Consider the following 25,955-nt stretch of genomic DNA (forward strand, 5'->3'; position numbering starts at 1 on the left):
AAACAAACATGGTGGACTGCTTTTCATGTTTTAACTGCTAAAAAAGACAAATGTTTAGATGAAGTCGTGGAGAAGGTGTGAACATGGACTTTACATGTTACAGCACGATCTGGAGGTGAGTCTTCCGTCATCTCGCTTTCTGATTGGATATACTGTTTCGTTACGACGTTCTATAAAGCAGATTTAGTCACTCTTAACAAACCTCACACCACAGGAAAATCTAATAAGATGATCTGTAGAACCCAAACCCAAACTCGCGCTGAATATCTTGTAGTGTGTATTAACGAATGGCCAACCCCACCCAACCGCTAAACCTACCCTTAATGACGCTATAAGCTCCACCCCGACATCGGACTGAGACTGCTGGCCTGGCGCTGCTGTCCTCGGACTGCTGTGACGTATGGCTCTGCGGTTCTGCAGTTGGTTATTATTGCATGAGACTGCCCTGGCCCCTCCTAACATCCACAACCACGTCTCTATTTCCCATGTAGCGGTGGTCTGATCCACTGGCAAAAAATTATGAAAGAAGGCTGACAAAGCACTGGACCTGCCAGAGGAGAGTTGAGGGACAGCCACCCCTTCCCCAGCATCAGCCCATCCCTCCCTGCCTGTCGTCCTTGTGCGTGGGTCTAAGGTGATCCATCATTCCAGCCCCGTCGTGTTTCTGAAGCACAGCTTGAAGGACAGAGGAAGACGCCATAGGTAAGAATCCCACGGGGAGAGAAAGGGACTTTGAAAGAGGTTCAGAGGATTTCCAATCTATCGGCTCTACCTGGCCTCGACGGAGACAGTTGCTCAGTGAAGCGAACACTTTGAGGCAGATACAAAGGCTCTAATCTGTGGAGATATTGGCGCAGCGTTAAGATAGATGCAGCAGAACCCATTGAAAAGAAACCATAGAAAATATCTGGCCTCTGCACTAGTTAAAGAATTTCTCGAGAACTCTTTGGTAGATAACCAAGCATTTTTTTAAACATGGGGAAAATTGAATTTTGATAAAAGCAACTGCTCTGTGAAATCCAAATACAAGGGGGAAAAAAGGACTAATAATAGTATAAATGTGAAAACATACTGTCCAAATATTTTTTTGTATCAGAGCTGAGTAGTACCACCTCTAAAACCTAAACTCATCTCATACACTACCGTTCAAAAGTTTAGGGTGGGTACGATTTTTGAAATACAATAAGAGCTGTATTACTGTGAAAAATTACAATATAAAATAATTGTTTTCACTTTTAAAATATTTAAAATTGTAATTTATTATTGCAATGGCTGAATTGTCAGTATCATTACTCAAGTCTTCAGTGCCCCATGATCCTTCAGAAATCATTCTAATATGCTGATTTGCTGTTCAGGAATAATTTCTAATTATTAACAACACTGAAAACAGTTGTGCTGCTTTCAGTGGAAACAGTGATACTGGAAACAGATATACTTTATTGTATTGTAAATGTATTTTACTCACTTTTGAACAATTAAATGTCTCCTTGCTGAATAAAAGCATACATTTCTTTTAAAAAAAAGAAAAAAAAGAAGTAGTTTATATAGAGCCAAGAAGTCATATTCACTGTACTGAAACAGTTCATGTGCATAGTTTGTGTAAATAAACAAATCAACGATCTAAACAATTTACTGATCAAATAAATGATTCACTGACTCATTTAAGTTCTTGCATCTTCTTTTTGTGACAGTTCATCACTTTGAGAGTTCTAGTTTCATTGTATTTTTTAAATAAATGTAGAAAAAATACCCTTATTTAAATCACAATATCTTCATTAATAAATATTTAGATATTGTGCCATTAAATAGCTTCAGAATGGTTAGCATTTTTTGTTAGTAGTTTGTGATGTTTTGGACATCCCTGTGTGTTCTCTGCACTGTCTGGCCATATTAATGTCTTGTTCAAGGAAACACTGCACCACTACACACCCCTCCTTCCCAATAGCCCAAACAGTCCCCTCCATCCCTTCATGATTTACAGATCCTAACCGGAACTCATTCAGAGGCAGGAAGATTGAACCTAACCCAAAAATACACCCCAAGATCCTCAGAGAGCCAGCCGCCCGAGACTTTAAACCAAAAGGTGAATCCCAACCACTCAAAGGGTGTCCAGAGCCCTGCCTCCAGGGGAGAAGAGAGGAAATGGCCCAGCAGAGTGCAAAAAGACATTCTGCCACGCATTTACTAAAACATGTCGGCACACTGCAGACTTTTGATGAGGACAAAATAAGTCATGAATACACAATGTAGATATTCTGTCTAAACAACAACATAGACCAGAGGTTTTCAAACTGGGGTTCGAGACAAATGTGTACAAACTGGATACATTTATTTTATACATCTTTTCTCTAAATAAGTTTGCATTACATCAAATTTGACATTATGTTTTCAAAGACTGCTTGGATATCATGAGATTAAATCACAATTATTTTACTCTATTGATGGCAAAAATGTTATGTTTAATTTCAGGTTTATACTGTACATGTACACTAATGGAGGGTACTGGGTAGAAAAACATACAGTGTCAAAATAATAAAAAGTTCATATTTTTCAGATAATATTGTACAAATTTATAATATTAAAATACTCATAAACACATATTTTGACAGTACAAAATGGGCCTTTATATATACAAATACATATGCCTTCATATTTTAATAAAGAGGTCCCTCTCAAGGAGATCCTCATATTTGGGGCTCCGTAGCATCAAAAAGTTTGAAAACCCCTAATATAGACAAAAGGAGATTTTCTTATTTTGTCACAGCTTTATATTATTGACGAATCTTTGTCAATACAGATATCATTCTGTCAGTAAAAGGAGAATTGGAGCTGCAAGTAGGAAGCATGACTCTCCATCAAACAACTCGAGATCACTGGAGATTTTCACTCTCTTTTCACTCTCACTGCAGATGGCTGCCGGAAACAACTATTGATTCAGGAATTACAGCGAGACTTAGGCAAACACCAGACCCACGCATTAATGAGCAAGTTGGAGGAAAGACAGATAGAAAGTTACCGTGTTGAAATACTCTATCCATGATAGAAAGAGTGAGGCAGAGGGAGAAACAGCGATACGGGATGGATTCTGTTCACAGAGGGATCCAATCTGGAGAAACAGTCCCTACAAGCCTCTGGCTATTTTCGTCACCGCTTGGCTTATGCGGTTTTCTGTCTCTTTTTTTTCTTTTTGGATAGCCAAACCCTTTGGAAGAGAAAGCCTTCTGAGAGAATGATGGGGACAGAGGGACATTGTGGCTTTAAACACACATATGGACACAGCCCTATCTGTTTGCCACATAATCTTCTCTGTTGACAGACCAAACAAAGCAAAGAGACTCTTGCGGTGTTCATAGGGGCCTGATTGAAAGCTTCAAACATTTGAAAACCAGATGGAACATAACAAAGGCACTAGCTGAAGACATTATTTTGCACACTGTTTCCATACAGCATAATTCCCTCAAACAATCTGATCTGAGCATCCTGTCTCTAATACGTGCTAATAAAAATTAAAGAGTACAGTGAATGAAAGAGCACACGCTTGAACACAGTATTTTAAAAGTGCAGTTTAAAGTACATTGTGCCACTAGCAAACAGAACTGCAAATGTAATTAGTATATGCTGGGCAAAAGGGCGAATCAAGGGCACACAGAGGCTGTCAAGGGGGTCTGAAAAATAGTGACTCACCCTAAACTCACACCACTGGATGAGCCAGAGTCAGGTAGCTTGTAGTGCTGCTGCTAGTGTTGCAGATGTTACAATTTTAGACAAAAATCAAGGTTATTGAAAAATAGGGATCTAGACAAAAAAAAAAAAAATGAGAGAGAGCATGGAGCCACATACTTCTAAACCGAAAAATTGTCAATTTTTTTAAAAAAAAATTCCAAAGTTTCAATAGTGATGACCTGAAATATTTTTTTTTAAAGAAACACTGAAAATGAAATTAGAGTTTTCATTTAAAAATGCAATTGCTTTATATAATGACCATATTTAATTAGGGCTTTTATTTACATCTAAATACCTTTTTGGATCTTCTAAGTTTTGGTTGTTCTGGGCTGAGTTTCCCGATAACGTTGTCTCTTAGCGAGCTACGTAGACTCTTAAGGTATAACTTAACTGAAGGTATACCATTTCTAGGCGTGTTCCCCGAACTATACCTTAGGAAGCTGCTTAAGATATACCTTCTTACGTGCGACGTTATAATACTATAATAGCCTATAATAGCATTGCCTACATATTTTAAAATTGTATCATATATTGCTGCCATAATAACCATTTAAATTTGTATGTGCTTTCTTTTCTTTCCCATTTTTGTTCGCTGAGGTGGAGCTGTGATGAAATATAGTTCTTGTAAATACTTTCAAGCATTTCAGTAATAAAAGTGTACGTCACGTACGGTGCTCGGCAGTGATCAAAAAGGATAAAACGCAGAGATGTGGATTCAGACGGCAATTAATAATAATAATAATAATTCATTACATTTATATAGCGCTTTTCTCAGCACTCAAAGCGCTTTACATAGAAGGGGGAATCTCCTCAACCACCACCAATGTGCAGCATCCACCTGGATGATGCGACGGCAGCCATATTGCGCCAGAACGCCCACCACACACCAGCTTACTGGTGGAGAGGAGACGGTGATGAAGCCAATCAGTATGGAGATGATTAGGAGGCCATGATGGACAGAGGCCACTGGGCAAATTTGGCCAGGATGCCGGGATTACACCCCTACTCTTTCGAAAGACATCCTGGGATTTTTAATGACCACAGAGAGTCAGGGCCTCGGTTTAACGTCTCATCCGAAGGATGACGAAGGATTTACAATTAAATTCCCACACGACCTGTTTGTCAAAAAACAGTAGACTAATTTGGCCAGGGATTTTTACGCGGGTTGGGTGAGAAAAAACACTGATATTATGGATTCGGACGGCACTAAAATCACAGAGTTACCCCTGTAAATGTTTAAAATACCGGACGAGGCCATGATAAACAATATCAGCGTCCGAATAGGACTTAACTGACAGTAGCCTATGCTTTCACTGGCCTTTAAAAGTGCTCTTTTATTAAAATACATTTATAAAATTGTATTATATATAATAATATAATTAAAATTCTAACAACAATCAGTGTAATGACAATTTTATTCTTTGCATGAAAACACTTGAATTAGCCTAACTGAACACTGTCTGTGTGTATTAAAACTTCAGAATTATATTCATATAGCCCTGCAACAGTGATAAGGTGAAGTTAAGAGTGGTCCAGACCAACCTTCCGAAAGTATGACTTACAGAAGGTATACTTAACTAAGAACGTTTCGGGAAACACGTATTATCCATAAGGTACAGCTTAATGTGTAACTTAAGAACGACGTAGCGTTAAGAAGGTTTCGGGAAACTCAGCCCTGGACATTAAATTTGGGTAACTGTGCTCAATATGATGTTCAGGTTATCATGTTCAGAGGTGATAAACTACCTCTCAATATTTCAGACCTGATATTTCAGACTCAATATGTCAGCCCTCCAAAACTATTTCGGCAGAAATCATAAATTCATTATTTGTGCTGTTTCAGACGAATATTTTCGGTTGCCGCAATTTTGGTGCATCACTAGTTTTCAAATTACAGAATCAGTCTAATTCAAACCACTAAGTCACGAACCTGAACCAGTAAATAAAAGTCAATTGTCGCATTTGTGACCATTTTACTCCAAGCCCCGCTCTAGTGGCACAACAATATTTAAGACATATTTAAGATATCTGATTCAACAAGAGACTCTCTGGGGCTAGAACAACTGGAAAAGTAAACATCACAAATGTTTTACTTGCTGACCTCTTAAAAAACTGTTTAAAAGCACCAATATCACTTCATCCAGCTGCCGTGCTCCTATTATAAAGAAGCGTTCACTCATGTGGCGCTGTGTGTAAATAGGTTGAGTGTAGCTCTGTGGAGAGGGGCATATGCCCATGTGGCGATGCTATCATGCACACTGATGCGACAGTAGGAAACAAACTTGTCTCGGCTATGACTGAATTACACAAAAAGAGACTTGTATCAGCACTATGCTGCTGAGTTGACATACCCACTGCTGAGAAGCTGAAAACATGCCCACTTGCATGACTGTCCTAGAGGTCACACAAATCCCTACTATGCAAAATTGTCCTTCACCCTCCCCAAAAACACGCATTTGTCATTCCCCGCTTAATTTAACCATTGACTGTTTAAAATAACACTGCAGAATTGAGAGGATGGAGGGAAAGAAACAGGCGGCTGAAGGCAGAAAGATCATTGGGAGCGAATAATCTGTCCTCTACTCATCCTCCCATGGCAGCGATGGCTCCCCAGCGAGGAATAAAAGCCATCATGTGTAACACACTGCAAACAGAGCTGCAGACAGCCACAGAGGATGGAAGGAAAGGATGAGATGCCGAGGATGTGGCACACCACGTCAGATCGCTGGTAGTCTGACTACTATACAAGCAGGGCTGCCGCTCCTCTGCAGTGATTTACACTGCACTCAAAATGGCGAGTGACGGACCGGGCGATTAATCTGTTTAACTGAAACCGATTGTTCATACACAGTAATAGGACAGGAACTTATCAGGCTGGCTCAAATTACCACGACGATGCGGCGTTAATCTGCTGAGAAGGTTAAATGGGCTACATAAATTTCAGACAAATTCATCTTTATCATTCAAGGGGCCAACTCAATCATCAGGGAGCAGGGACTATCATCAGTGTAGAGAACACAGCCTGTTATGATAACGGATTAGGAGTACACTGCCGTGCAAAGGCAAAAGACCGTAACTTCGTTTTTGGTCAAAAATGAGTTATTTATATTTTTGGCACATTCAAGACCTCCTTTATCATGTGGATGAGTATCTTGAATCAATTCCGTTGTTTTTTCGAGAAAATAATGAGTTGTCTTAACAGTAACTTCCAAAAGCCCATGAGAAACAAAGGCAGAACACCGTAACATCAGTTACCGCTCTTTGGATTTGTTTTGGAACGCTCAAATTGAGTTACGGTACTCTGCCTTTGTTTAGCCGCGCGTCAATATGAAGTTACTGTGCCGGTGTTCTATCAAATAATGCTACCTACCAGATTGTACGGTTATCTGCCTTTGCTTTAATGTCCATAAAAATTAAAATTACGGTGTAGCCTGTGTACTTTGTACAGCTGCCATCAGTCCCTCTAACTTCTGATGTCCTCAGAGTTTTGTCCTTCACAATTGCGGTCAGAACATTTAGTATGGTCTGAACCCGCTCCATCGACAAACGTGCAATATCGATCGCGAAGGATTATGCAGAGTTGACAGAAAAACGTTACACATTGCCGTAGCAGATGAATACAACCAAGCACTAAAGCCCCGCCTCACCCAGTTCGGGTACCGGACCTGATTGAAACACTCATGCATCTAGCTGGCAGAGTGCCAAAACTTCGCCGGCGCCTTCAGCCCCGCCCCGCCCTAAACACGGTCGAGCCAACGCTGGACTAATATATCTATGGGGGTATTTTGTCATGTCAAATGTATTAATAATGCCATCAGAATGCAACCAAAGCACAGGATAGCAATAAGTAGATGGCTTTAAATAATTGTAAATCATACAAAATAAATGCCATGATCACTAGATTTTATACAGACTGTGTTACTATAATGATTTTGTTAATGGTGATCAGCAACCAAATATTGATAATGTGGAAGTTACTGCCTTTTGCCTTGGCATGACTTCTCACTTTTTGCTGACAATACAAAGGCAGAGTACAGTAACTTTTAAATCGTGGTCAAAAGTCAAGTTTGAGCTCAAGATTTTTTTATTTATATAATTTTCATTACTAAAACATCTATTTGCCAGATTTCCAGTGTCCTACCTATAATTAATTTGGCGGGACAACTAAAAATCTTTAAAGTAATTTTTCTCAGTTCCACACTCTAGCGACTTAAGGTCTTTTGCCTTTGTAGGGCAGTACAAGTGCACGTTTATACGACAATGATGTACTAAAAACTGAAAAGTTCTTCCTTTGCGTTATTCGCGTATAGATGACAACATTGTCAAAACGATCGACATTCACACAGATCCTCGAAAACGACTAGAACCGCTGTATTATGCATGCCAGGCCAGTAGTTGGCTTGGCGATGTCACTTTGTAAAGAAACACCACGCATCTATAGATTGAACACGTAATACGGAAGCGCATGACATCACCATTGACATTTTCATATAAAATATTTGCATATTTGTTGTTAACATGGAGACAATAACATAAGCAGTACATTTTTCTTCTTCTGGCCCAGCTGGGTCAGTAGTTCAGATTTTCACTGGCATAAAAACACACACAAAAAAAATTATATATACACATTTTTATACAGTTGTAATCAAAATTATTCAACCCCCATTGCAAATCAGGTTTATTGGCAAGATTTACAGACTTTCAGCTCTTTGCAATGAACAAATCAAACAAAAGTAATTGAAATAGCTCAACAAAACAAATGTTTCAAGTGGTTTCCTCAAATTCAACTGAAAATGCAACTTTTAATGACTTCTGCCGTCTCAAAATTATTCAACCCCTTAATGGCAAGCATCTTTAGTACTTAGTAGAACACCAATTTGCTGTTATGACCGGCTGCAAACGAGATGTATGACCAGACACCAGCTTCTGGCAGTGTTTCTGAGGAATCTTTAGCCCATTCCGCATGAGCAATGTCCACTAGTTCAGTAATGTTCTTGGGTTTGCGTGCTGCAACCGCCTTCAAATCCCAACAGAGATTTTCTATGGGGTTCAAGTCAGGTGACTATGATGGCCACTGTAGAATCTTCCAAGACTTCTTCTGAAACCAGGCCTTGGTTGAATTTGAGGTATGCTTGGGATCATTGTCCTGTTGGAAGGTCCAATGATCCCCAAGCTTCAGCTTCTTCGCTGACAGCATGACATTTTCTCCTAGGATTTCCTGATACTTTAAATGAATCCATCTTGCCTTCTACACGCTGTGATCTCGATTCAAACACCCACGCGATCTTCCAATTCATCTATCTATTAAACCTTTGACAAAATAATATCGCAACATTCAAATCTGCGTTGGCGCTGTCGCTAACCCAGAGAGAGTTGTCATGAAACAGCTTCACAAAAGGTCTTTTCAACCTCATAATAGTATCATTATTTCTGTTATACAATAGTTCAAATTATCATAGAAGAACTGGGATAAAGTTCAAATATAAACACTGATGTCTACGGTAGCGATCAAAATAGAGTAAATCAGCTTTTGACAGAAACTTGGCACTTAAAATAACGCATTTATCGATTACATTGTTTCGCCACTAGGTGGTGACAAGTGACTGTTAAAAAATGTATTTGTTATTGAATCATTTATTAAAGAGAATGTAGCCTAGTACTGTATGATGCTTCTGAAATAAAAGCCAGAAAGATGTGATGAATTGTTTTTGGAAATATGACTCATCTTTATACATAATGTACAGTCTGTATTAGTGTATTATTTAACTTTTTCCCATGGTCTAGTGTTACATTTTTTTTTATTTTTTTTTTGCAATATCGAATCGCAATACATATCGTATCGGCACCCAAGTATCATGATATCATCGAATTGGGAGATAGGTGTATCATCCATTCCCAACCCTAATGCTTAACTGTAGACAGAGTGTTCTTTTCAGCATATGCTTCATTCTTCTTCCTCCAAACATACCGCTGATCCATAGTGCCGAAAAGTTCCCAGTGTTGTTTCATCGCTCCACAAACAGAATCCAAAAACGTCTGTGGCTTATTTATATGATTTTGAGCAAATTGGAGCTGACTTTTCTTGTGCTTTTGGGTCAGTAGTGGTGTACGTCTTTGAGTTCTGACATAGAAACCATCTGAGTTTAGAACGTGCCTTACTGTGCAAGCTGAAACCTCAGTGCCTGTTCCCACCAAGTCTTGCTGCAGGTCTTTTGCAGTCACTTGAGTGTTTTTTTCTGATCCTGCCTTCTCAGAAAACTGGTTGCAGCCATTGATAGCTTCCTTTTCTGCCCCATCCAGGTATTGATCCAGCTTTGAACTTGCGAACTATGCTTCCAGCGGTGTCTCTATGAACATTTAGTTCCTTCGCCATCTTTTTGGATCATGTTCCTTGTTTGTGAAGGACGATGATATCTTCGCTTAACTTTTTGGACAATTCTTTTGACTTAGCCATATTTCTAACATGCAGTTAAACGGGACACTCAATAAACCTAGCCAGTTCACGTATTTCATGTGTTCTAGCTCAAGCAAACCTGGTGCAACTAATGAAGCCCTTGATTAGCTGCATGAGATGTGCTTGAGACAACACCTGTTTTGCAGATTTGTGCTGTTGTGAGGGATTCTATTCAGGGGGTTGAATAAATTTGAGACTGCAGAAGTCATTAAAAGTTGCGTTTTCAGTTGAATTTGGGGAAACCACTTACCAGCTATTTCAATTACTATTGTTTGATTTGTTCATTGCAAACAGCTGAATGTCTGTATATTTTGCCAATAAACCTGATTTGCAATGGGGGTTGAATAATTTTGATTACAATTATACAGCATTATACAAAATTATACAGCAAAAACCTTAACTTCATATTCATATCCAACTGAAAAACAGAGGCATACAGTTCAAAACATCCTTGTTGTTGAGCTCTGCAGGTGATAGTAGAGGGAGGGTCATTTTCTCTAGAGATAATTTAATTGGACAAAAACTGTGTAGTGAAATAGGAGTCATCAAAATATTTCTCCAATTTCCCTGACAGAGACTATCCATTTTAAATGTGTGCATCTGCTTCAATCAGTTTTTAAAAGGCTTTAAAAGTAACAGGAAAGCTGCAATTCTCCAATTTTGATTTCATGATGTTTATGATGCTGCCTCTGTAAGAAGTTAAAGAGAAACATTTCTTGTGTAGCATATTTTCAAACTTTCCACAAAGTACAAATACCTGGGAAGCACAGGTCGTCATATCACTTCATCACAGCACAGTAGATAAGGAACTAGAAAATAAGGAACACTGTATGCTGTGGTTAGAGCCGAGCACTGAAAATTACGTGAAGGAAATAACAAGTGAACTAAGCACAAAGAGGAAGTACCAGAAGTCCAGGCTGAGCTGCACGATTACCCTCTGACCCTATGTCAAAAAATACTGAGCATGATCGCAAGTGACAAAAAAAATATTCTGAAAGTATGGAGCACCTCAATGTGACATCATCACCTTATTGTTACTGGTTTAAAGCACAACCACCACTCTGGCCCACATGCCTATACATGGGACCACACAGAAGACATACCAGAAGGGGTTTATAAACAAACTATGGCAGACCTAGACTGTATTACTGCAAAATCCAAACACAATTTATGCAATGCCAGCACATATGTCAGCAGAATACACACAAATGCATTCAAACATTCACACACATGAACACACAGTGAGAATACCCGGCTCACGGCATTGGGGGAAGGGTGCATACACAAACATACCGTACACTCCCTACATGCACTTAGCCTGTATTTGTGCCAGTTGAGAGCCGGAGGACAGATTTCACAAAGACACACCAGTGCTGACTGGATGGAAGGCATTTAGTGCTTCTGTTCAGTTTATGTAGCCAGTATGATTCTCATTAGCCGAAATTGTTTACTATTCATATTGGAAGTGGGACTTGATCTGAACCAACTATATTTCCATCAACATAAGCTATCACCCACTATCCTCTCACAACCCTATTTCTGTTGCTAATTAAGCAGCATTCATGTAAATAGCCAGTATAAGCAGGTTGAACTCACAGGCATTGGTCACGGCAAAGCTGTTGGCTGTCTCAATGTTGTCCACGTGGGGTACCAGGTTAAAAGGGGCCTCGGATGCATTAGGGCTTGTGTTGTGTAGAAAAATGGCCAACCGAAATGCAGTGTACTCCTGATCTGTGTTCCTGATGAACAGCCCGCCTGCAGGAAAGAGGGAGAGACGTAGCGAGAAAGAAAGAAGTCAGGAGAAGAAAAATAACACATTGCACCAAAGACGTCAAATAGGAAACCGGCTATTTGATTAAGAGGAAAAAGAGATATATGGGTACAAAAATACACATGGTTCAAGGATATTGAGATTCAAGTAACATGCCACATCAGATGAGTCAAGTGCACACTCTAGTGATCTTTCACAGGTGAATAACCCCATTATGCACATATATGACGTCTCTCTGGAATATTAAAATGTATGTTTTGAACTACAAAAAAAAATTTAATAAAAAAAATTATATATATATATATATCAAAGTAAAAAACGGGTTAATCTTAATGAAATTGGTCAATTATTTACATTATAGATTAGTCATAGTGGCCCTTTAGGCCTGCCTTCATGTCTAGGCTAATCCATAATGTAAATAATTGGCGTCTGCGCGTCACGCACGGAGAAATTACATCAGTGACGTCACTTTACAAGGACGCATTTTAGACAAAAATGCATTTAACAATAATCAATGGCAGAAGAAGCCGCAAAGCAGGCAAACCGCTATGTGCCAAGCGCACGACCTGTTATCCAAAGCACGAGAGAACTCTATATTAAAAGATTTCAATGAGCTCATAAAACACAGGTTGATGTAACTTAGCAAGTATTTGGCAGATATGGTGCTGTAACTTGACTCGAGAGTTGTCTTCTCCCGCGCATAACTTGCCATTTGCGATTATATTCTTTTCTGTAGATGTCAGATTCAGAAAATAAAATGTATTTCTGTTTTGTTTTTGTCCTGAGAGCAAACGCGACGCTTCTCAGCGCGAAGCCCGGGAACGCGTGAAAAAAACATGCGCATGCGCATAAACCAGATTGCGTGCAATTCACAATACTGGACTAAATTAAATCATATGTAGCAAATTATATTTTTATGAGAACAGTAACTTTAATGGCATTATAACATGCAATATTTAATGAGATCTTAAAATGTCCCTTCATTACATTTAGAGGAGAGTGGCGTAAGATGAGCCATTTTTACTTATGTGGTAGGCTACTCAAAATAAGGGAAAAAGTACAATGAAAGTATTTTAAAGTAATTTCAGGATGTTTACTATCATTTTAAATGATCAGAATGCATATATGACAAAGGATTCTAAAAATATGTCTTATAAAAAAGTGTTCCTGTGGCTCAATTTGCCCCAGGTTAGAGTCAGTTAAGTTTAAATTTCAATATCTTTAATTGTTTGCATTTCTGAAACAATATCTTAAACACCAAAGTTGTAACCTTCCCAAAAACAGACTAAATAGAGAGTTTGTTGAGTAAAATTAAATAAATTGAATTAGAAATATAGCATAATCTATAAAAGCATAATCTGGTTCTCATCAGAAAATGATCTGGTGTATTTGTACACTGTCCCTATGAAATAAATTAAATACATATACAATATAGGCTATATATATATAAACTACCTAGCTTACCAATTCAGGCTAATATTTAGCTAAATAATTTGCATGGTTTTATACGTTGCTAAATCACCAACATGCTTGCATCATAAATATTTTTAGACCTGGACAAATTTGCTTTGATGTAACAGCCATTACATCTGCTATGCTCACATTTTACTTTGACAAGCCAAAAACAGTTTTTAAAGTAAATGGGTGCTTTCCACTCCTCCCAGGTGCTTCTCCTTTTCACAGTCTGGCAGAAATAATGGGTGGTTCCAATAAAAGTGTACAGTTGCCAAGATACAGGCTCAACCCACTGGCTCATCTTACCCCACTCCCCCCACACAGTTCCTCCTCTGAACCTTGTAACGCTCTAACCATTTTCCTGGGTGTAAAACGGTAAGAGCGTTACAAGGTTCAGAGGAGGGACTGTGTGAGTTCTTGCAAAACATTCTACCTTTTTTTGCAGTCCTTTATAAAACATTATAAAGGACTGCAGCTTTTTAGTGTTCACTGTCCTGCTTTTAAACATTGAAAAGCAGTAGTTGGTTTATGGTGTATTGTTTATATTTTTAAGCTTTTTCTAAAATGCAACAAAGCCAACATTTACAGGCTACATATTATTTGAAGGAGAACAATGGGCAGGATGTGAAATACAAAAAGTAAAATGTAGCTAATATGGGAACATTCTAAATTTATTTTAAATAAATTATTTTACACATATATATAATGTATTTTATACATATTACATATTTTGTATATATTACATATATTTTATTTTATTTTACACACACAATATATATATATAGGCTATATATTTGTTTGTTTGTTTTGATAGCACTGCATAGTTTCTACATGTTCCAGGATGGAAAGTCCAACTATCATTTATTTGATTTTCTGTTGACTTTTATAGTTTCTGGTGGTATAATAAATAAAATAAAAAGATTTTTGTTATTCAACATTTGTGGGTTTCTCTCACTAGTGGGCGGGAAGCGTGAAATGTAAAACCCAGAGTGGAGCTAGCTAGTGATTACAGAATGCTTTGAGCAAGGAAATATCTATTGCTCCATTCCACTATAGTCAGCTCCATTCTGGATTTTAGTCTGTGCATTGCTCGGTGACACGCAAGACTTGACACTTTGGCTACTTTTGGAACTATTTTTGTTGGCTAAAAAGAAATATATGTAGACAGCTAACTGCATATTTTCTTTCCAAGCTACTCAATATTAATTAAATAGTTTCAATAATAACTTAATAATAAAACCTATACAAAATGTAAAAGGCAACAAAACTCCTCCCTTAATGCCTGAAACGTCACCATATTGAATTTCACAAAATCACAGTTGCTAGTAGTTGCTTTTTTTACTGTAAATTGTATGGAATTTTTACAGTGTTATTAAAGCATTACATTCCTTAGACAACGGCACACTTTACATCATTTCGGTAAAATAATAGGCTAAGAGAGATCATGTATCTCACAGGCACAAGGAGTCTCAGAGCTTATGACACAGGGCTTGATGCAGTATTGGAATAAATTAAGCCACTTTCTATTCACGAGGTGGTGAATTAATATTTAAGTCGCTTTGTGATAATTTATCCGTACAATTTTGATTTCACAAAGCATTCAATAATAAATAAATAAACTTTCATTGCGTTTGTGCCCTTGTTCAGAATGATTCATCTTCAGAACAACATCCCGTTAGAGCCATGGAGAGCACTGCAGTGGTGCCATAACCAAAACGTGGCACGCTGATCTGTTTGACAGCTAAATACAAACAATCAAAAAGTATACAAAAAAAGAACTATTTGCCTCTAAAATTATCCTTTGCTGTCATACAACAAATCTACTTCCAACCGCATTATTTGCGCACTGACATTCGCAGTTGACCCCCACTGCAGACGGTCTTATTTGTGTCATTCATTTGACACTGTTTAACGTGAAGCTCGTGTCTTTGACAAGCATCGCCGTACTTACCGATTTGAACGCTGCTCGGAAAAGCACCCATAGTGAGTCCCCAAACGCAAGAGAATAGCAGTAAGAGCTGATTACAAGAAATCCTCATTTTGTTAGTTCAAATTTGTGAGAGACATTGAGGATGACGTCAGTTGGGTAAAGGACAGAAAGGAGAAACGTTGTTAGAAATCCATTCTTGCCGGGTTTTTCCCCTGCAGTGGCACGAACCCTGGTGCGACTCCGTCCGGCGGTAGACGGTCCACATGCAAGATGGGGGGGGGGGAGCGCGACAGCGGTGGGCAGTGTCTGCATACACATACACACTCATCACACATGCGCCTTCTCTATACCATCACACACACTCTTTCTCGCCGGGGTTCGTGTGTTCTTTCTCTTTCAATGCCGTATTCCGAGACAGCATACTTCTCCTCAGCCGAGTGAAAGCTCATTTATAACGCGACCACCCTTTCGATTGGACTATCCCATTGAAACAAAAGCTAAGTTGGACTAGTCAGAAAAGCGACTAGTGTGGTGCACACAGGTGAATGATACGTGGTGTTTTTGCTGTTATATGTGCAGTCCAGAATGTTTTAAGTGCGTTATTTTGCCTTGAAATTTGCAAACAAGTGTCTGTCTAACAGCATTGGCTAATACTATTAACAGGAGAAAAATACCATCAGTTAAACAAATTACAGTTAAGGGGAAAACACTATCATACAACCTCATGAGATACTTGAGAGATTTTGCAAAACAGGATTTATGGAACAAACAAACTATTATGTGGTAAGATCGACTACAAAATTATACTGGTGTTCAAGGACAAGCATTAAGCTGGTTCAAATCATACCTATCTGACCGCTACCATTTTGTCTATTTAAATGGAGAAAAATCGATCATAACTCCAGTAAACTATGGAGTGCCGCAGGGATCTGTGTTAGGCCCTCTGTTATTCTCAATATATATGATGCCACTTGGAAATATTATAAGGAAACATGGAATTAGTTTCCATTGTTATGCTGATGACACTCAAATATATATTTCATCACGGCCGGATGAAAACGCTAAATTTTCCAAATTGACAGAGTGTGTTAAAGATATAAAAGATTGGATGACGCGTAATTTTCTTTTATTAAATCCAGACAAGACAGAGGTAATACTTATCGGTTAAAAAAACCGCCCACAAAACCTCGCACAATACAACTTTAACATCATAGGATGTCCTGTTACTTTATCCTCTACAGTAAAAGACCTGGGTGTTATACTCGATTGCAACCTGTCTTTTGAAAATCATATTTCATATGTTACAAAAACAGCCTTTTTCCACCTTAGAAACATTGCTAAGCTACGTAATATGCTATCAGTTTCTGATGCAGAAAAGTTAGTTCATGCATTCATGACCTCGAGACTAGATTACTGTAATGCTTTATTAGCTGGTTGTCCTGCATCCTCAATAAACAAGCTACAGTTAGTCCAAAATGCCGCCGCTAGAGTTCTAACTAGATCAAGAAAATATGATCATATAACACAGATTTTATCATGACTGCATTGGTTACCTATAAAGCTCCGTATTAATTACAAGGTATTGCTACTGACTTATAAAGCCCTAAACGGCTTAGCTCCAGTCTATTTAACGGATCTTCTATCGCCCTATAATCCATCGCGCTCTTTAAGATCACTAAATTCAAGGCTTTTGGTCATACCTAGGATATCCAGAACCACCAAAGGAGGGAGAGCATTTTCACATTTGGCTCCAAAACTCTGGAATAGTCTTCCTGATACTGTTCGTTTCTCAGACTCGCTCTCCCAGTTTAAAACTAGATTAAAGTCGCATCTCTTCAGCCAGGCATTCATATAATATTTTTAATCTTACAGTTCAAACTACAATCCGGCCTCTAGCTCATAAATGCCAGAGGAGAACTGGCCCCCGACTGAGCCTGGGTTCTCCCAAGGTTTTTTTTTTCTCCATTAGGTCACCTGATGGAGTTTTAGGACACCATTAGGTCACTTGATGGAGTTTTTCGGTTCCTTGCCACTGTTGCCTTTGGCTTGCTCAGTTGGGGATATTTTGGGGATATTTAATTTAATTTTATCAATCAATAAATTCCACTTGAAACAAACCTTGTTGTATTATTTTAATTTAATACTGTGAAGCTGCTTTGATACAATCTGTATTGTGAAAAGCGCCATACAAATATACTTGACTTAACTTGACTTAAGATAGCTATAGCCTATAATTTCACATTGATTTGTGATCATGTTGATGGATGTTATTAAATAATCTGAATTAGGAGGGTCTTTTTAATTTTGATATCCCAGCAACATTCACACAAGCTTTTCATTTACATGTTAAAAAAACTAGAAAAATCATGGCTGACCATAAAGGAGGGTTGTGACACTTTCCAGTGTATTTCTACTAGTAGACAATATATCAACGTTTGAGACACAAATCCTAAATGTGCACTGAAACAAGATTTTAAAGGGGAATAAAGCAAATGCCAGACATGAGTCTTTGAAAGAGACTAAAGACATTTAACACATTTTGTTGACATTTAATGAATGACCACTGAGTTTTCATTTTCTGGTATTTAACTCCCATTCTGTTCAGCCCCATTAATCATACTGTTCATCACAATCTCAATTTCCTCCTTTTCTATATCACTCTACGGCTTCAGTCTCTAGCCTTTAAGTTTAAAGAACGGTCTGTGAAAAATGAGCAGTGGGTTAGTGACATTTGGTTTTGTACAACTGTATTGATTGTACTGCTGTCAACAAGCCACACTTTTAAAAATAAAGATTACAATTAAAACAAAATGGAGTTTAATGTCACAAGAGTGTTCTAGAGTTCTTTAGAAAACTATTTACTGATGCTTTAGAGCAGTGATTCTCAAAGTGGGGCACTGCCTGGGAGTCTGTGGAAAGTTTGCTATAAAATATAAACATACCCGGAGAAAGTGCAGGGCCCATAATTAAAATTGTACACCCATAGCCTATATAGCCTATATATTTATTATTATACATATTTTACATTAACCATTTTCCTCAGATGTTTAACTAAACATGATCACAAATATTATGCGATGTATACACACACACACACACACACACACACACACACACACACACACACACACACACACACACACACACACACACACACACACACACACACACACACACACACACACACACACACACACACACACACACACACACACACACACACACACACACACAATTTAGCTATTACAATAAATATTTATTTAGCTATTACATTTGTGTTGCGGTTATGAGGGTCCCTGGGTCCTTGGAATTTTTTCTGCCTTATGAGGGGTCCCTATCTCCAGATAGTTTGAGAACCCCTGCTTTAGAGAACCCAGAAGCCAATACGCTAATCTGGAGAACAAAAAGTATGAACTCTTTTTTACAGGTTAATGTTGTTGACCCAATGACCCTCTGATTGTACTCTCTCAAAAATGGTCTATGATGGCGTTAAATGAGTAAATACTTGCAAAAGTGACTTTTAAATGTCATTTGGTTTTGTCCTCTATCAGATTTGAATGGCTGAATCAATTACGCAGCTTTAACCAACCATGGCATTCACTGTGCGTGAACAGACATGAGTGGCGTCAACTGCAGTGTCTCTGTCCAAGGTCCTGAATCTATGCAGCCCCATTGAAATTCAACAGAGCATGTGCAAAAAATACTCCAACTTCAACCTCTATGTTATCTCTATAAAGAAGCTTACGTGTTTACATTTTTGACACGCTTTTATGTTTTGAAAAGCTGTGGTTTCATATTGTATGTATATGCTCCAAATAACATTTCACAACATTTAATTAGCAATTATGGAGCGACTTAACTGGAGCACAGGGCATCTCATTAACAGACACACATTTTCCTAAACAGGGAAAAATATATATTTATACACACACATGTATGTATATATTGTGACTACATTCCCTGCATGTCATCATAATATTTTTTCCCATGATAGGTTCAATTATATTTGTTTGCAATTAAAGATCATGGACACAAACTTTTTTCTTTATCAGGCTGGTTGTAAATGAGGTGTCCAAAACCATTAGTCTCTCTGCTTTTTTCATTTACCCATATGCTGGTATCTCAGCAACTCTCAGGAAGTCAATTGCATCGCCTGTTTGGTTGAAGTACAAAATTACATTGGCTCGACTGGGTCGTGAGACTGGGTCAATGCAACATCACAGAGATTGCTGAAGGTTCATATTATATTCCTCAGTTTTGTTGACTAACTGGCATCCCATTGGCTTCCTCGGACTGAGGAGTCTGTTCCATTTTGGAGCTATTCGTATTGATACAGTGCATTATCTTTTGGGCTCTGTAATGGCTTAGCATCACGATTCCGTTTGATCTTGACACTGACTCTCGCACAAAAGCTGCGCTGCGACACAGAGACGAATCTAAACAATTGATGGATCACTGTTTTTAAGGACTTACATCTTTGTCTGAAAATCAAGGCATTTAGAGTGGAAAGCCAAGAGAGATCAAGTGACACTGAGCGCAATGAGTCTTCCTATCTTAAACATCCTCATATTCATAATATTTAGCCTGCGGACAAACCCAGAACTGAAATGAGATCAGTCAGTTTGCACAGAGAAGGATGGATCAATGATTAATTGAATTTCCTTGCATTTTTGACGAATGTCTTTAAAAATTCAGGGGTAATTCTATTGACGGCACCCTATTGTGAATGCATGATCAGTTGGGAGCTTGTTATGGGCATATGTGCAATGTCAAGTGTGCTTTAGTCTGAAACAAGTACTTCTGGTGATGAAGGAAGAGTGGAAAAGTCTGCCTGCTCGATCTCAAATAAATCCTTTTGCTGCAGAAAGTATTGATGCAGAAATAGTTACCGCACAACAGAAGCCTTATGGACTTGAGATGGATAATACAAATGGATTTGTACCAACCTGCAACTGATAGGTGCAAAAAAAAAAAAACCCAAAACATGCAATGTTAGTAAGCTGATGTAAATTCATATCCAACAGATTCTTTGGAATTACAGTCACTAAAGTAAATCAATGATTGTTGTGGGCCTCATGAGGGTTTCCTCAGTGCAGATGGCTAGAAATGTTGCGGTAGGTCTATGGTGCGGCCCCTCGGGGGCCAGTGGGGGAGCGAGTGGCTTTTGATTAGCAATCGGTGCTTAGGGGTCTTCTCTCGGACATAGGGCAGATTAATAGGGAAAAGGGCAAACGCTCTCATTTCATGCATTGATCCACTAGCCCACTACTGATTCTCACACACAGAGTCAAAAATGAACTTTTTGCCACAACTGCCAATGAGAAACATTTTCAGCCATCAGTTTTTATGCTGCATCATATACCATAAGCCAATCTCTCAGTGAACCAGCACCTGATTTCCATGTCTATAAAAATGTGTGTATATGCATGTGGGTGTGTTCACATCTGCTCTTTCTCCCCTTTTCATAAACAATAACTCCACGTATCCCTTCTGTTTAGAGAGCCAGGCTGGCCAAGCAGTATTTTAAACACATGACATTTTCCCTGGAAATGTGTTATTGTACCAGTGTCGTCACTCTTCAATTTTCTCGCTCATTTTTGCTGGTTACTCCAAGGGACGAGCTGAGTCAGACGAGGAAAGGGGAGGGATTGGGGGGGTGGGGTATTTTTAGATGGCATTTACCATTTTCCCACCCCACTCAGGGATCAGCACCTGCATGGTAAATACAAACAGTGATGTATATGAAGGGAGGAGCAATAATCAGTCAAATAAACAAAGAAAGGAATAATGTGCAGGGAAGGGTAAAGAATAACACAATGTATAATTAGGTGGGATGGGAGGTGCAGAGGACAATTAAAGGCCTTATTGAACAGCTACGCAATTCATACATTGAGAACACTAATTTAATACACTATCTCTGAAAACGAGACGAGGACATTAGGGCAATCTGCTCATCTTATCAGAGACACAAGCGGTCGTTACCTCATGAACCTTACACCTATTTTTGTCTTGTTCACTGTAAAAAATGGTATGATCATATAACAACATATGTTTTATCATTACTTTCTGTTACTGTTACCTCATAAAAATTACCTCATCAAAATAATTTAACCAATTTCAACTTATTGTAAGTTATACAAAATTAGACAAGATTAATTAGACAATTAAAAACAATTTTTTTGTTGAAAATGAGTAGTAGCCTACAGCCAATTTGATTATACTTAAAAATGTAAGGAAGCAGTATATATTATATATTTACTTAAATACTTAAATATTTAGTTGAATTAGGTGGATTTGTTTTTACAAATTAATAGTGTTATTATTTCTTAAACTGAATAAATAAATAATATTCATCAATAAACAATTAATAATTATTTTTTATTTTATTTATTAAAACATTTATTTTATTTCAGAAATACAAAAACATTTTTTGCATACATGTAGGCTAATATTTTTTTAAATATCACAATATATCATATAATGAATATTACATAATGTATATAATTAACTATTTATTTATGTATTATATAAAATAAAATAAATGTTTCAGGTATGAACATTATAAAGGAAATCATTGAAGAAACTTTTATCATAGCAGTCTTTGCTGCAGCTAAAATTATTTCTGCATTCATGCTTAAATTAATTTCTTCTCAGCATAAACATCAAAGCTAAAAAAATAATTGTCAGTATGAAATATCTCGTTCATCTTCATTGTGATGTCAGTCTAACCCCTTCTCATCTCTGGATCTCTGAGTGAGTGTATGAGGAGAGTTAACGTAGCACTTGCTTGGCACTCTTAACGATTTATTGACTGACTGATTGATTGCTTCAGTCTCGCACCCACAGGCTAACACCTGCTATACACGCAGTGTTCTTCTGTGAAGCGTAACATTTTAATTGAAGTCTTCTTAGTGTGTGTCTTTTAGACTCATGCACTCTCTTTCTCGCACTAACTACAGGAAGCCACCACTGTTGTCCGTCAGCAACCGAGTTCCTCATTCACAGATTTCCATTTCCACACGAATCTGTGGCCTTGTTTTTTACAATGAAAGGAAATAAGGCCTTACCTTTGCTGCCTGTCAGAGAAGCTTACTAGCTTTGTCGCCTCTGAAGACAGGAGATAATGCGCAAGAGAGAATGAGGCAGCCGTGTGTCAGAACGCAGCAGAGACGCATTAACCTCTGCAAGTCATGGGCGCAGCAAAGGCAAGCCTCTTTCTCTCTCCCTCTCCTTGTCACTTTTTCTCTTATTTCCTTTCTATCTCTCTGATAACAAATCAGCACTTCTTGCAAGACTAAAAAGCATCCCCATTGGCACACTGCAGTACTGTCCAATTCCAAAATGACCTTCAAAGGGTGAGACAACATAATCAGCAAGCATGCAGGACGGTGTTTCACATGATGTGATTCTCGAATCAGTTCCTTCAAACATGTCTTTCTGTTGCCATATCTCCCAAGACTGCCAGACATAACGCAGGGTGGATGAAGATGAGAATAATCGTGATATATCTGCTGGCACTACTTCACTTCCATGTTTTTAAGAGTTTTTCTTATCAGCGGACAGCTGGCTCGCCGACGCTCTGCTGCCAGGTTAGTAGACGGTTCAGTGGGGGTTTCTGTTCGCCTCAACCTTCTCTTTTATCTGAACCTTCTTCTCTGTTACAACTTATTTTGAATACTGTGGGCATGTTAACCTGTGACAGACTGGGCAAAAAATGGACAAAGTGCAATGAAAATTTCAAGAAACAAAAGGAAACTGATGGAAAATGGACAGATTGTTCATGATGATTTTTATTTATCTCATTAAGGCTATTTTTCGACCCATTTCATAAAGTAATATTATAGCACTATTGATTACACTATCTAGAAAGCTTGATTCTCATTGCTCAATCGTGTCATCCATCGGTCTGAAAATGTATTACTCACTGTCATCCATGGCAACAACACTAGCATGTCATTCCACTCATCCAAGCTTAAATTGGTGATATAGCGACAGATCTTTTCATCCATACTTAAGTAGCTATATTCGAGGGAAATAGATTATCAAAAAAGAAAAAATGTAGAATCAATCCGCTTGTCAAGCCTGATGTCACGCGTCACAGTTTCTGGGTCCAAGCCAAAAGCAAACAAATGGTATTAATATACACTCACAGTGTGCTCCAAAACAACTGAAAAAATCATGATCCTAACCAGTGCTGGGAAAACTAATTGCGTTACTTAGTTACTTTTTATGGAAAGTAATGCGTTACTTTTTGTCACCTGGACTGGGCTTGCTTGTTTGTTTTTTATTAATACTCCATTAATACCTCAAACCTTTCTGCTGTGCTGCCATTCTGGGTCGAGATATTAAAAAATGTAATGTTTGGTCATGTGAAGTAATTTTTCATTAAGGAAAAATGAACTGACAGGAAAGCTGTCAGTCAATAAAAGAGAACACAAATAATAAGAATAACTTGCGCTACTTATTTAAAAAAAGTAACTTAAAAGTAATTTAAAAGTAATGCATTACTTTACTAGTTAGTTGAAAAAAGTAATCTGACTACGTAACTTGCATTACTTGTAGTACGTTTTCCCCAACACAGATTCTAACCTTTATCTCCATAATCCATACTGATATCCTAGATGGCCAATGATTCATCTTTTGTGAAAGACCCCTAAACTTTAGATTTAGCAGATTGTACGAAAATGTACAAATGAGATGAGGAATTAGTCATTATGTATCCCAAAATGTTAAATAGTTACAATCCACAAGAGTGTGTTGAATATTTCTGTCATACTGACTTTAAGAAAAACAGGGCTACATGTGTGTACAGCACTTGCACACTCTCACAAAATGTACATACGCTAGTATGCTCAAAAACGTCTCGGTTACGTATGGTAACCCTCGTTCCCAGAGGAGGGAACGGAGACGTACGTCTAACTGACGAAGGAGAACCAAAGTATACTTTGAACACTATACTTTCATATCTCTACTAACACACCACGGACTTGCTCTTGTTTCAACTGCTGTCATCTTGCATCTCAATTATTGTATGTATTGAAAATGACCTCTGAGGACTTTGGCATTCATATTACTGTAAAAATGTTGCAGTATTTTGACTTTGTCTGTGCATAAAAGTGTGTATTTAAGATAATATAAAGATAACACAATAAAATAATTTCAACATAATTCAACTAGCCATGAAATATGATTAATAATGTACACACAGACAGACATTATCGCAAAATAAACCCCTTTAGGGCGATAGAAGACCATTTATTATCCACCAGTGGTTTAACTTGCTTCTTAGTCGGCCAGCATCCATTAAAGTTCTCCTATTGTTATCATTAGTGTCTTTTTCTTACATTCTCTTTCGCTCCTTGTATTTCTGACCTCAATACCCTCTAATATGCTTTCTCTTTTTTAATCATTCATTGCTATTCACTCACTCTATTAACATTCTACACTGAAATGTGCTTGCAAAGACATTTTTCTTTCCTTTCATGTTCAAAACATGAACTACAGTCATATGGAAATAAATTGTGAATGCGCACAGGGAGAAATGCAGTAAAATTGAGGTGGATTTGTTGTGTTCATTTCAAATTCAAAGTAATTTTGCTGATTCAATCAAATCCCTGCGAAAGCGGCGAGCACAGTTTTAGCTCTGCATGTCTTCCAGATCTGCAATGGTAATACAAAATGCTACAAAAAATTATAGAAAAGAACACATAAGGCACTCATCCTAAAATAGTCGATATTTATAGGCAGAATTCACACTCAGCACTTATTACAATGCCATCTGCTGACTGTTAAAACTAATTTAGAAAAATTGCTCATTTATGACCTAACAATTGGGACTAGATGAGGTCATTTCATTTAAGATGAAATACAGTAAGAAATGACTCAGAGGAGATGCAGAAACAAACCCTTTATCCTACCAAACGAAACGAAAATGTTTTATTCTACATTATCCTTTACATGCTCCCTGCACAGGGGGTGGTCCTGCTCAGAGGGAATTCAGCCCTGCACTCATTCTTCTTTCTCTTTTCTCATTCTTAGGCCAAAGATGGGAAGTATGAGATCCAAATAGGTCAATATAGGACGGGTTTATGCTCCCCACCACCACCACTACTGCATTAATATTCAGACCATCTGCACAGCTAAACGTGCAAACACACAAATGCATATATCCCTTTCCCTCAGATAATCCACTCCTTCTTACCTGAATAATCATGGGCAGATTCAAACGAAAGCTAATTACTTTTCTTCTTCTCACTGAAGGAAGAGCGCTCCATGCAGGGCTTGAATTGATCTTTCAATGCTTTTGTTACATCTATTTCAATTGTTACTCGGTTACTAAAGTAACTCAATATATCAATTTGGACCAGTGTGGTTAGGTTCGGCTATAGGAGATGGAGTGTTATGTCAAAAATGAAAGAAATGGGATGATTAAATAAATGTAGCCAGCTTTCCTCTTAAATTATCAACTCTGGTTTTATCACATTTTCATCACACTCTCAACATCGTGCAAGGTAAATAAGAGGATTACATCTAGTGGAGAAGACTAGTAATACGATTAACGTCAATCAGATATTATGTTCAATGTTTGCGGAAATAAATACGGAAAAAAGATCGATTCATGG

General features: G+C 38.0%; 1 protein-coding gene across 8 annotated transcripts in view; it reads right to left on the reverse strand.

Annotated features, from left to right (window-relative positions):
* Positions 1 to 15,723, reverse strand: part of gria4b (glutamate receptor, ionotropic, AMPA 4b) — a 94,237-nt gene extending 78,514 nt beyond the window's left edge. For 2 of the 8 annotated variants that reach the window (XR_014199017.1, XM_082142092.1), the window contains exons 1-2: positions 15,355 to 15,719; positions 11,774 to 11,932 (exon numbers count right to left, since the gene is read on the reverse strand). Coding sequence is in view for 7 of the 8 variants with exons in the window: in XM_082142092.1 (XP_081998218.1) it covers positions 11,774 to 11,932; positions 15,355 to 15,442 (247 nt within the window). In the remaining variant the exon portion in view is untranslated. Of the gene's footprint in view, positions 1 to 11,773; positions 11,933 to 15,354 lie in introns of all 8 variants that reach the window. The other 6 variants (XM_082142090.1, XM_082142093.1, XM_082142088.1 and 3 more) reach the window with 5 other exon arrangements.
* Between the last annotated feature and the right edge of the window lie 10,232 nt (positions 15,724 to 25,955).

This window comes from Leuciscus leuciscus, assembly GCF_965113295.1.
Source record: "Leuciscus leuciscus genome assembly, chromosome: 16".
In the NCBI taxonomy this organism is placed as follows: Eukaryota; Metazoa; Chordata; class Actinopteri; order Cypriniformes; family Leuciscidae; genus Leuciscus; species Leuciscus leuciscus.